The 12,717-nt window shown below is 41.0% G+C and overlaps 1 protein-coding gene across 1 annotated transcript; it reads right to left on the bottom strand.

Annotated features, from left to right (window-relative positions):
* Positions 1–808: 808 nt before the first annotated feature.
* Positions 809–12,416, bottom strand: AMDHD1 (amidohydrolase domain containing 1). The gene is made up of 9 exons (XM_086740071.1): positions 12,276–12,416; positions 11,073–11,179; positions 9,995–10,059; positions 9,118–9,395; positions 5,017–5,242; positions 3,929–4,053; positions 2,065–2,158; positions 1,535–1,695; positions 809–1,076 (listed from the first exon to the last, which is right to left on the bottom strand). Exons 1-9 carry the CDS (start codon positions 12,410–12,412, stop codon positions 962–964), a joined length of 1,308 nt encoding a protein of 435 aa, XP_086596197.1. The 5' UTR covers positions 12,413–12,416; the 3' UTR covers positions 809–961.
* Positions 12,417–12,717: the final 301 nt, after the last annotated feature.

Raw genomic sequence — 12,717 nt, 5'->3', positions numbered from 1 at the left:
ATAAACAACTATGTCTTGTGTTACTGCAGATTCAGTCTAGAATAAATGAAAACAGGTCTTTTTTGGAACACCTGTATGATACTGCATGTGATCTTCTTTTAAATTTCAAGGTACCTGAAATTTTGAGAGGTTGGCTGTACTCACGAGACCTCACTGGGCTAACTGCCTCTAGAAGGAAACTGTAAGGTTTTGGCATCACTAATTTCTGACAGTAGGCCTGATTCAACCTCTAACTTACCATGTACTCCAACTTCCAGCAGCCCAGTGAGTGGTGTACCTGACTGCCTTTCCCTCTCCTCCTTTTTCTTGTGCCTCTATAGCACTGAAGGCGCTGTGAGATCCTTAGCAAGGCAAGATGTTGCATATCAGCTGATAAGCAGCACCCTGCTGGGCTCCCAGCTGCTGGCTCCCACTGAGTTTCAAATCTGCAGAAACCAGGAGACTTGGTATTTCAGAGAGGTAAGATACTGTGCTTCCTACCACAACTGTGGTTCCTGGTATTGTCTCAGTTTGAGACCAAGCAGACCTGAGATGCTGTAGCCTCCCAGCACCACCAAGGGCCATTCCAAATCCACGTGCCTGAGCCCCTGGCCCTCCATTACAAGTTACTTAACTTCCCAGTAAATCTTACCTGGATTAAAACTTCTTCATTCATCAGTGGTTTGTTGGAGTTATTATCAAATATAATAATTTTATAGATTAAAATTGTATAGGAAACCATTTTTGGAAACTCTCTTATTTCAAATGGATACAATTAGAAGTTATTTTCATGCGGTGGAGAGAAGGACAACAGACATGAAGATGCACCTGATGAGTAATGCCTGGTAAAGTTTATTTGAATAAGAGGGCTGGTAAGGTGAGCAGGCAAGTAATTTACCAGTAAATACAAATCTGATTTGTCTGTTTGTTTGAAATATTCCATGCTAATTTGATTAGTAGCTTCTTAAATTACTATCTTCTCTCAGTAACTGCTTATTGTCCCACACCTCTCATTTTGATAGACGACTTTTCCTTTAACTATAACATAGTCGATCAAAGCTTCATGTCCCCCAAACTGGTAAATCAAGTGCTCCCACCTAAAAAAAAAAAAAAAAACAAGATGGTTAAGAAAATCCAGACTTGCATAAAAGCAGGTCACGTGCTTAGTATACCTGGCAATTATAAAAGATTTGCTTGAACCATCAGAAAACACTATTGCATCTTTACATGTCGATCTGTTGTTGGATGAACACAGTGAGTTAATGTACAAATCAGTAGATAATTCCTTCCACAAAATAAAGAGGTATCATCTTTAAATAATTTGTAATTAGGCATAGCTTACTTGTAATATCAGCCCCAAAAGTTTTAGGCTATATTTTCCACTGGATTAAGAAGAATGAAAGTGGGTCTGAAATGCTAGCAGTGTCCCTTTTTCTCAGACAAAAATAATCTCTAAAGCATGAGGAATTCACTAACCTCTCCTCTGCCCACAACATGGTGAAAAACAAAGTCCCTTTTGCTAAATTACATTTCAAACAACAATGAAAGAACAAACCTTGATGAATTTATGATAACAAGATCCCCCTGCTTGCCAGACTCTATGGAGCCATGCATATCCGATTTTCCCAGAGCATAAGCCGCATTAATGGTGGCAGCTGCCAGTGCTTCATTCATTGACATCTTCATGTTCACGCAGGCCAGATGCATCACCATGGGCTAGCAGGCAAGTTAAGTGGCAAAGTGGAGTTACCAGTAACACAAATAAAGCTGTTCATGCCGCAAATCCCTAAGCCCTTCCATCCCTCCTTGTGAAACAGAAGGAGTCATCCTGCATAATGTAAATCTTGCCAACTCTAAAAATCAGGAACTTTGAGAGCCTTTTCTAGAAGCCTCTCAGTGCATATGAAGAATAGCTGGTTCCAAGAATTTCTGGCAAAAAGTACCAACCCACATAAATAAGCATAAGCTGGGCATAGAGCTCCCTGTAGATACAAAGTCTGTTTCAGTGCACAAGTTCTGTATACAAGTTGTACTGGTAAGAGATTTCACAATTTTGTGGTGTCATAAGTATTAGGAATAGCTTACCATTGAAAAACAGTATGCATTAGGATTAAAGTCACTGCCAAGAGCAACTATAACTCCTTCTTCTAACATTTTTCTAGCTTGAGGTTGCTTCAGTCTAGTGGGAAAAAAACACTTGTTAGTACAGCTCACTTATTGCATGATGATTTACAAGAGCAAACGTCATCACCTGGTTTGGCTACATTCATGCATTCAGTTACAATAACCCTTTTGGAGACAAAGCGCAAATTCTCCTCTTGGCTCCCTACCTGTCACCCTATGGACAGCAGAAATGGGAAGTGTGATCCACTGCTTTTGCAGTAACAGCGTGTGGCACCAGCCAGTATCAAGCATCAGGCTCCAGGCCACTGAAATTCTGGTATTTATCCTGACCTCAAGCACTTAAGGATTTACAAGGTGAAAATTTTCATTTATCAAAAAGGTAATTTTCTAGTCCTTACAGCTTCAAAGGCTCCTTAGGAGTACTGCAAGCAACAGTTAGCAAAGGCTAAAAGGACAGCGTGCTTACCATTAAGCAGCTCTCCAGCTGCACTCTTTGGCCCAGTCCTGGCCAACAGGTGAAGTCCTGGCCACTACTGGTTTTCTTAAAACCAGGGGACAGTATAGGGGCAGGACCTCTTGAGATCTGAGCCCTCACTATGTGCTGCAGGAGCTGAGGGAGGGCAGCAAAGGATGTACCACATCACCTCATAGCAACTTCTCGTACATTGTACAGCTTTCAGCCCGTAACATTCTTTTAATAAGTTATCTGTTATACTTCTTCATTTTTAGAGTGCATAGACTGCGAGGCCCATGTTCAATAAATAGTGCACCAGACAGACCAGGACAAACAAGGCCTCATTTCCTATGGCTTGTTATTATCTCCATCTTAGACTCATCCTGAGGTTATAAACTTTCCACCACATGAAGTCTCTGGAGTAATGCGTGAGTTACAGCCGCAGCCTTTTCCACGGGTCGCTGCACCTCTGTTGTGTCCTTTACTTCCCTGCCGGGGATCAATTTGTAGGGCCACATGTCCTTCCTGAGACCTGTATTCTTGTGGTGCACGTAGTTGCAATCAGCCAGTGGGTTCAAAAGCACTGGTGCAGGACACAGACAGCTAACCACAAACAGAAACAAGGACGAACCTAGAAGTCAGCACAGGTGGCAATTGCACAAGCCTCAATGCCTTGGAAAGTGGGCTGGTGAAAATAAACCGAAATCAGCGCAGGGATCTTGTCATCACAGGAGGTGTTATTGGGTCATGGTCCTCATCATCTAGTTGGTTTATTTTTGGCATTAGGGGTAAGCAGGTGATCCATCTATGCTTATCTGGAACATCTGCACATGGAAAATAGTGTTCTCAAGGCGATTCTAGTCAGTGTTGCGTGAGTAAAATCAGATGAGATTTTTAAAATGCTACCCACGGTCTTTCAGCTCTTTAGATAACCAGAAGGTTCACTTCCCAGCAAAATCTTCTGCAGGAGAGCAAATACATATATTGCAGATATAACTTACCTGAAAGGAAGCCAATTCAGTTTTCAAAGTCTAAATGGATTAAAAAAAAAAAACAGTCCAGTTTTCTTCTTAAATGAATGCCTGATTATCACCTTAGCCTGTCATATGGGTAAATTCCAGTGTTGACTGAAGCACTCCAAATCTACAGCAAAGCTTCTCAGAACTAGGCTATTGCCTCATTTTTTAGGATCTCCACCAGGAACAAGATATGGGGAGGCTCATTCAGCTCTTTCTGTTTGTGATTGTCTTCACTGATCCAGCCTGACCCTTAAGGCACAGACACAAGCTTACACTTTTATATTGAAAGATCCTAAAACCACAAATATGGTTTTGCTGTTACAAAAATTTTCCTCCAATCTAGCAGCCTTACCTGAGCATGTAGGCAGTTGTTGGTAAAAGGACAGCAGCACACTTAGCTCTTGCCATTGCAGTGATACCTTCATCACTAACTTCTTCCAGGTGGCTGATAGCCCGGGCTCCTAGTTCAGCTCCAAGCTAAGCAAATTTTCAAGAAATTTACTCATTGTTCTCAATTAATTCAGTAAAGGAATGTTGTTTTCAAATGACTGAAGGAGACAATTCACTATTAATGTAAAATTGACTAAAGGAAAAATCATAAAGAATGCTTGAAAGAACAAATGAAATACAGAGACAAAATATTTGCTAGTTTACTGCAGGAAAAGTTAATCACAAAAAGGTATTAACCACCCACTGAGCGAAAGTTCTTTTTTGAAAGTGCACTAAGGAATAGCTACAGATAAAACCATTATCAAGTCCTGTTCACGAAGTATCCAGCAGAAAAGAGTTGACAAAACTGACACTTTGCAGAAAGAGTAGTGCAACTGCTGCCCTCAATGGTCAAGCACCAAAAAGGCTTTATGCTCAATAGAGTTTTTGGTTTGTTTTGCATTTTTTTTTTTAATACAGCAGAGAATAACTTGAGCAGACCCCACAGGAAGGAAGCAATGTTTAAATGAGGGTGAAACATGGTCTCAGAGTTACTTTCTTTATCCAGATATTTGGAAGCCTATTCTTGACTAACCCATCCTTGTGAGTGTGTTCACTGCACATTTGACTTGTTGCTGCTAACAGGACATTTAAGAAAAAAAAAAGATGGCTCAAGTTGCACAGAAACCATGTTTTTGTCATTCCTGGGTTCACGGATATCCACTTTCCCCATCTGTATCCCATGTGGAGGATAAGCAAAGTCAACCTTTCATTAGTCAGCATATGTTTGTCCCAGAGGTCAAGGCTTCCTCCCATGTCCTTAACTCCAAAGCTGCACAAGGACTGCACTTTCTATCGTCTGATAGAAACACATGTCTATGAATGGTCTATTTTATAAAGTCTTAAAAAAGAAAACCTTGGTTTTGAAAACTGCAATTCTTTCAAAGATTCAGCTCCCACAAAAGCAAAGCAAGGGCAAAAATGGCTTAAGTGAATGCTAAGAAGACGTACCTCAGCAGATTTCATCGGATGGAGCTCATCACCATGGAAGTTAATCTGCAACCCTATATCTTTTCCAGCTTGAAGAATTCTTCTAGTAGACTCCAGATCAAAGACTCCCTTCTCACAGAACACATCTATATTGTTAACATGTATTTCACCACTCAGTTTGAGTTCTTTCAGTTTAGGGAGATGGTTATTGATAATGTCATCTGTGGCTTCAGCAGCAGTTTTCCCTCTAATGAAAAGAAAATGTTACAGACCCGTAAGAATAACATCCTTGAAGTCTGGGAAACATTCAAATTGCACATCGAATTACTAGATTATTTAGAAAATGATGCAAATACAAATCACTCAAATAACCTTCAGATTAAAAAAAATTAAATCTACTGTAATTCATGTATGCTCAAACATCAACTACTTTCCATTCAAAAAATATTAGATTGTATTACTAGATATTTTTAATAATGTTACCTTCTTGGATGCTAACCAAAACATGAGAATTTAAAAAATAAATTCTTCTACTTTCCTATTAATATATTCATACCTACTTATACCATATTCTAAAACACATTTAAGATACGCAAATTATTATTTAAATATTTTCACTGGTATTCATGCAATATTTTTATGCAAGTATCAAAGCTCAAGAGCGATGTGCAGCACAAATCATTATTTTAAATTGACCTCTCCTCCTTTTATATAATTCAGAGTGACAGCTAACTGTTTCTAAATCAGAGGGGCCTCCTGAGGTTTGATTTGTCAAAGCCAGAACCATTTATAAACCCCCTATTACAGAAAGATAACCCAGGAGAGATCAGTAAATGCCTTTGAAAGAGCAAACAACCCCCAAATCTGCAGCTGAGTTAATATTTTGCAATTTTAAGGTCTAAAGACAAGCGATGTACTGCAGCTAAATGTCTGTGACATCTCAATCCTCATTCCAGGCACTGTAAGGCACGCACAGACTGGCACTACAGGAGTGCCACGTGTGGGCGAGTTAGGAGTTTTACAGTGGCAGCAAAGTCAAGAAGCCAAATTCTGCTCAGATTTATAAACAAGGTTGTGTGGTTATAAAGCAGAGCAGAACCTGGCTTATGGCTCTTCTTTTGTTCACCTCTCACTGAAACAGTCGTTGGGGTTGCTCAGGCTTTTATCATGCCGGGCACTCTGCCTTTCCCTCTTTTACTCAGCAGCCTTTGGAGGAATTTGGACTGAAAGATTAGGACCAGAGCCAAGACAAAACAGAGGGAAATGTAAGTCGTGGTTTCACTTTTGGGGGGACATAATGCCCAAGAATGCAAAACTGCCATTGTTTTAATGCAAGAGACTTCTGCTCAGGAAATGACTTTGAAAATATCTTCCTAAAGATGAAAAGGGCCCAGCAAAGCTTTGCCAATTAAAAAAAAAAAAAAAAAGAAATTAGAATCAGACATCCTCAAAATCATTAATTTGTTTCAAAATGATGACTGGAGGGATGACAGAGCAGTTATTTCTTTGCTCCTCTGCTGTGAACCTTTTAGGTTCATTTCCTGAAGAACTGGAGATACTCTGAGTCTGAAAGTTCCAAGGCTCAAAATATATTTTAAAAGCAATGGGTGGGAACAAGGATCACTATAAACAGAGCAGCCTTATTTTTCTCAGATTAAAGCAGCCTGCACCGTTTGGCACAGTAAGTACGGCCTGTTACCAATGCTCTGTATCATAGTCCCACACAATAACTGTGTTTGTAAGGACCTCTGGAGCTCATCTGATCCAGCCCCTGGTGCAGAGCAAGGTCAATTTGAATCATGTGTCAATGGTGCCTTCTAGAAGCAGAAAATCAGACTGAATTACTGTATACCTAGAATTATGAACAGAGAGACGTAGCGAGTTCTCAATATCTGCCCGAAGCTAATTTCCAGGTGAGAAAAAAGAATAACCAGTGCTGGCAAGTCTGGAGGTAGGCTCCTCTTAAGACTCCACATATTGAAGCTTTACAAGACATGCACATACTGCAAGACTTGGCAACGTGGAGGTCTAAGCAGCATTTTCTGTGAACAAGCATAACATTGCTTTCTTATTTCACATTAAATAGAATCATTTTAAATTGATTCAATGTTAGCAGATTGGCAGTAATAAATCTTCATGACTATGATCATTCCAAAATAATCAGAAAATTATTAGGCTTCTAATGGCTAGTCAAGAGTTGCCATTAAGTACCCACAACAAAAAACAGCATTACATTTTAAGACCTACATAAATCAAGAAGATTTAAATAAAAACAGTCAAATCAATCTTACTCTTTGGCTTGTATGATTTATGCATAGCTGAACTACGAGGGCAGTTTTATGAAATATAAAGATGAAAGAAAACTGGCACGAACTTAAGTGACTTGGAAGATGTCTGTTTAACAGCTTCTAGAACCCACAAGATCACCATCTTATTTGCATAAATAATATCAAAGAACAATTCCCTGTCCCAAGTCTGTGGGCAACATGTTCCCCTTGCAATCCTCCACTGTTACTGAAGCCACAGGAAATTCAGACCTTAAAACTGGAGCTCAACAAAGCAGGATGCTTCCCTCAGCACTTTACTGGTCCAGATGTTCAGGAGCCAGCCAAAGGCTGAGGACCACGGCTCTGAACATCAGGCCTTGAATCAGGGAAGAACTGCAGAATTATTCCTGGTCAAAAGAAGAACCTGAGGCAGAGACTAAATTTGAAGAGAGAAGAAAATTCAAAACGTTCTAGATAGGAACATTTGAATGACAACAGAAGAGGATTCAAAAAGACTCAAACTGGAAAACACAGATAATTCAGTATTTCCTTTAGGAAATTTCCTCAAATGCCCAACTACATGTTTTCCCTATTTAAAATACCATATCCTCACTAACTATATTTTGTTACGCTTGTTGTGCATCAGTGGGGACAGAACCATGCAAAGAGTGAGACAGTACACCTGCCTTTCCGAAATGTAAGATTTTATATATTTGTAAAAACACTGGAATTTATTTTATTAGTTTATAGAAATGCTTGAAATATTTTGGTGGGAAAGACTATTTATCGGGATATTTACTAAAATCGTCCCAAGGCTTTTAGGGGAAAAGGAAAGGAAGGGCTAAGAAATACATATAGCTTGGAGTAAAACCACAGTTTTATTTTGCCACTAAGTCCTCCAAATTTTAAGATAACTTCTTGAAAGAACTATTTGGGGTTTTCAGCAGTTTTTAGCTACTTTATTCTTAACCATCTTCCAGTTAATGAAGATGATACAGGATTCCTTTCAAACAGCTACATTAACAAAAGATAATTTCCCATCCTGCCCCAAACAGACAACAATTAGATTGTAAATAATTTTTTTTAGGTCATGTTTTCTTGAATGTTGAAGAGGTAGATTTTTTTTTTGAGTATGCTTTTTTTTTTTTTTTAATGAACATTTCTCAAATATTGCCACAGTATCCCTGTGATGCTAGGCCTGCCTCCATCTCACATGCCTCGTTTTGCAGCAGCCTACCGCTTAGTCTATCAAAATACATGTTTCACACACACCTACCTAGCTAAAACTCCTCATTAATTCTTTCATACAATGAAATCTGGTAATCATCACAGGGAAAAAAAATGTCAAAGTGAGAAAGGCTTGCTATGGTATGTCTACTTTAGCCATCAAAATTGTTGTGATTAAGCACATTTACTTTAACCTTCTACTCATCTCATACCTACAAGATGTACGCAATTCTTCACTGTATGGAAGCACAATTAAGCTTTGTTTACAGAGGTATATAAGGATTAAATACAGGTTTTTTTTTTTTATTAGCTGGTCAAAATAAAACCTCATCGCAGAGACTAAGCTTGAAGGGTAGCAGCAAACCCAAGCAGAAGAATCTTCTGTACAGGAAACTATAATCCACGTTACACTCAGTGCGAGCACCAGCTGGAGGCAGGGATTCTGTGCTAAGCTTATGTTGGCATTTAGTAGCTATTAAATAATTAAAATTTAGGAGAACCTTCTGTAAATACTGGATATTGTTTCAAATATGTTGTATTTTAGGAGAGCTGGGCAGAAGAAACCTTTCTGAAAACAACAGCAAATTTTCAATGCAAAGCAAACGCAAAAAAAATCAAGTCATATTACTTTGGCACAGAATGAGCTCCACAGTACGTTGAAGAAATGCCAATATCCATGGATTGCTTGGCGCTTTCGATCACCCTGAGCATTTTAAGCTCTGTTTCTAACTCTAAGCCATATCCACTCTTGCATTCAACCAACGTAGATCCTGCTCTGCGCATGCGTTCGAGTCGGCATTTGAAAGTATTGAACAGCTCCTCTTCTGTGGCCTTCCGAGTGTGTTCCACTGTAAAATGTATTCCTCCCCCAGCCTGGTGGATCTCCATATAGGATGCACCTGCCAGCTTGAGGAAAGAAAGAAAAGAAAAACCAACCCCTCTTCATACAATTAGCTATTAAATGTGCACTTTCTTTCCAAGCGATTCTGGAGAGTGCTTTGAGGTCTCTTTGCAGTAAGAGAGAAAAAGAAGGGGGACAAAATTTCGCTTAATTCCTCCTCCCTCCCCTTCCTCTTCTCTCACCCCTCTGCTTAAATGGAGAAATTATGTAAGAAGTAACATAAAGAGAATTACCCTGAAGACTTGCTTCCCCCTGAGCCCAAGGGAAAAACCTTTCTCTAGCTCAAAAATTCACTTATGTGGAAAAAAAAAAAGAAAAAAAAAAATCAAGATTTAGATGGTAATAGCAGTCGACACTCCTGTATTGCTTCAATTGATGCAAAGATACGTCAAGGCTGGCTGCAAAGGCTGCAGTTACACTCCTTGCTCAGCCTACCAGTATTGAAAAATCACCCCTCCTCCCTCAGTTAGATTATCTGACAGAAATTATGTATTCTTCTACAAATGAAAGATGGTAGTCACTAGAAAGTAGAAATAGTTATGCATTTAAAAGAAAAAAAAAAAAAGAGGAAGAAAAATCCAGCTGTGTAATTTTATGCCATTACCTTCATTGCAAACTCATGAACCCTATCACCAGCCCACACTGGGTGTGTATGTGCATCTACCAGGCCTAAAGAAAACAAAGTACATGTACACTCAGGTTATTTCACTGTGTAAGAGAAAAGCTTATGAACATGCAAGCAAATGAAATGGACAGCAGAAGCTCCCTTATGAAGCCTCCATTGGTTAAAGAAAAAGAAAAATCCAACCAGCCAAAAATCTAAAATTTTCTTCAAAGGCTACTAATTTTCTTTCAAATATTTCAGATGTACTGGCTGAGACCATATGCAAAATATCTCTAGGTAAACGCATCAGTTGCTCAGTTTCTCATGTTGTTTTGGTGATGTTTCCAAACTGTGGGAGAAGTGATAAACTAAAAACTTTGAAATAGCTCATTAGACTTTAAGTCTGTGTTCTTTAAAAAAAAGCAAAGCGCTTAGGCTGGGCTTAGTACGCTGACACTTACTCTAGCAATAATCCGCTTACCCCAGCAGGAGCTTTTTCTGTGAGCTGTGAAACCAACACTACTGAATGCCCAAGGCCACTGTAAACGAAACAGAGGTCTAACAGCTCATGTGCTAACAGCACTTACAAAGTTTAACATGCAATAGACTTGCCCAGGTTTATTTTTTTGTTAGGTAAAGTTGCAGATTATGTGACACAAAATCCTGTGCTGCCCTATTGCCTCCAACAGGCTGCGGGCAGGACAGAGGCTGAGCTCCACAGCTGAACAGCTGATGAGTGGAAATGGTACGGAAAACATAGATGAATCTGAAAAGCCACTCGGCGAGCCAGCTACGTTACTGTTGTTATCTATGATACAGAGGAACAGAGGTAAGACGAAGCAAGAGGAGACAGAGCTCAACCATGAAGCCCAAAAAGCCGTCTCAAGTGCTGACATTTTCTCCTTGCAGCACTCCTGATGAGGAAGATATGATACTCTGCCCCTCGACATAAGATAGTATCAAACCAGTACTGAATACAGAGGAAAAAGGATGGAGGGATGTTTAATACACATTTAACTTTGTCTCTTAAGCACTTGCCACCATTTGGCGTTATATCATTATGAAAAAATACACCTACCTGGTAATACACACTTCCCAGTGCAGTCAATTATTCTTTCAAATGTTGCTCCTGCAAACTGATTGCGAATAACATCTGCCTGGCCCACAGCTTCGATACAACCATCTCTGCAAACAACAGGCAACAAACAAAGGAAGCATAAGCCTGTTTAAAAGTCAAATGCTGACTGACAGAGCTCCTGGAGCAATAACTCTCTGGAAGCAGAGGCAGGGATCTTCAGCAGGACTGAAGATGCACAGAGGAGGTGTCTTGATAAGCTTAGAGATGCACAGAAAATGATGGGGTAATGCCATATATTTCAAGTTGTTTGCCGTAGCACTTGCCTTGCCTTCTGCTTAGGTCCTTCAAGATGATAGCATAATACTCTTTTGTTCTAATTTCTGCCAGATAACATCATTTTTCTCTTGTGGATCAGCAAATACACGGCATTCCACCAGCAACTATCTGCCTGGCATTCTTCTCGGGGAAATCAAACTGTCATTGCACTCTTCTCCTCGGGGAAATCAAACTGTCATCTCCAACTTTCACTGCCTGTACCTGAATCACACCCTTGTGCCCTTGGAAGCCACAGGGATAAACCTCTTTGGGGCTGATCTTTGGTTCAAGAGCAACATTCTCCCAGTGGAGCTCAAGGATAGTACTGGGAAGCCTACACTGCAGCTGTGGGATGCCCTCCAGCCACGCATGGAGCTCCACCTCACCTACATGAGAGGAGCTTCCTGGGGCGCACAGGGCACCTCTGCCCTTTCATCTTTGTCTTTCTCCAGCTCTTTTCAAGCCACTGGACCAGTAACCAGGAGTCATCATGGGTACCTCGCTGAAGGTACCTCTGCACCACACGGCTGAATTTTTAAGAAGCAAACAGCAGGTAGAGCATTTAGAAATGGGAAAGAAGAGATGTAATTATATATGTTAAATGATTTCATTAATTACACCAATTATTTATAGGATTGCTGTTAGTTCACGTCAGTTCTCCTAGAAAGGTGGGAGCAGAAGAGGGTAGCAGTTATAATCAACACGGGGCTAGAAGTTGTCTTTACCAGGCTGGAAGTGCTAACAGAGCACGAGAAGAGAAGTTATCAGGATATGGACTGAAATAACCAAAATCACGAAGGCGCATTTCCACACAGCCAGAGGCAAGCACCGGCCGCAGGCAGCCTGGCAGCCCAGTCCCCAGCCCACCCCGCCGCCACCCGCACTCACCGCCCCACCACCACGCTGGCGTCCCGCAGCACAGCCAGGCTGGCCGCGCCCTCCCGCCCCAGGTACTCCTCGCCCCGGCCGCAGACCAGCACCAGCTGCTCGGCGTTCTCCACGAGCAGCCGGTACCGACCTGCCATGGCAGCGGGCAGCATGAAAAATGGCAGGCGGGGGGTGGCCAGAGATGAGGTCGAAGTCCCCTGGGGCGGTGCGGGAGAGGGCTCCTCCTGCCCGGCCTGAGGCTGAGCCTGACCCGACCCTGACCCTCACCCTGCTCAGGCCAGTCTTTGCCAACCAACCTCCCAACAGAGGGCGAAGACACCAAGGTGAGAAGCAAAGCCAGGGAGAGGCCAGAGAAATTCTCCAAGTTGGCATATTTGGCAGACGACAGAAATTTGGGCTGAAAAAGCTACAGGGCTTTAACAGTGAATTTGGCAGCAGCCTG

This window comes from Chlamydotis macqueenii, chromosome 1 (assembly GCF_036417535.1).
Source record: "Chlamydotis macqueenii isolate bChlMac1 chromosome 1, bChlMac1.mat, whole genome shotgun sequence".
Taxonomy (NCBI): Eukaryota; Metazoa; Chordata; class Aves; order Otidiformes; family Otididae; genus Chlamydotis; species Chlamydotis macqueenii.
This window is presented reverse-complemented; position numbering and strand designations above follow the sequence as displayed.

Excerpts from the sequence above, each read along its gene's own strand:
- AMDHD1 (XM_086740071.1), bottom strand. The coding sequence starts at position 12,412 with ATGGCAGGTCGGTACCGGCTGCTCGTGGAGAACGCCGAGCAGCTGGTG. Across the intron at positions 4,054-5,016 it reads ATCCGATGAAATCTGCTGAG|CTTGGAGCTGAACTAGGAGC; the intron begins GTACGTCTTCTT and ends AAATTTGCTTAG. Across the intron at positions 1,077-1,534 it reads GTTATCATAAATTCATCAAG|GTGGGAGCACTTGATTTACC; the intron begins GTTTGTTCTTTC and ends TTTTTTTTTTAG.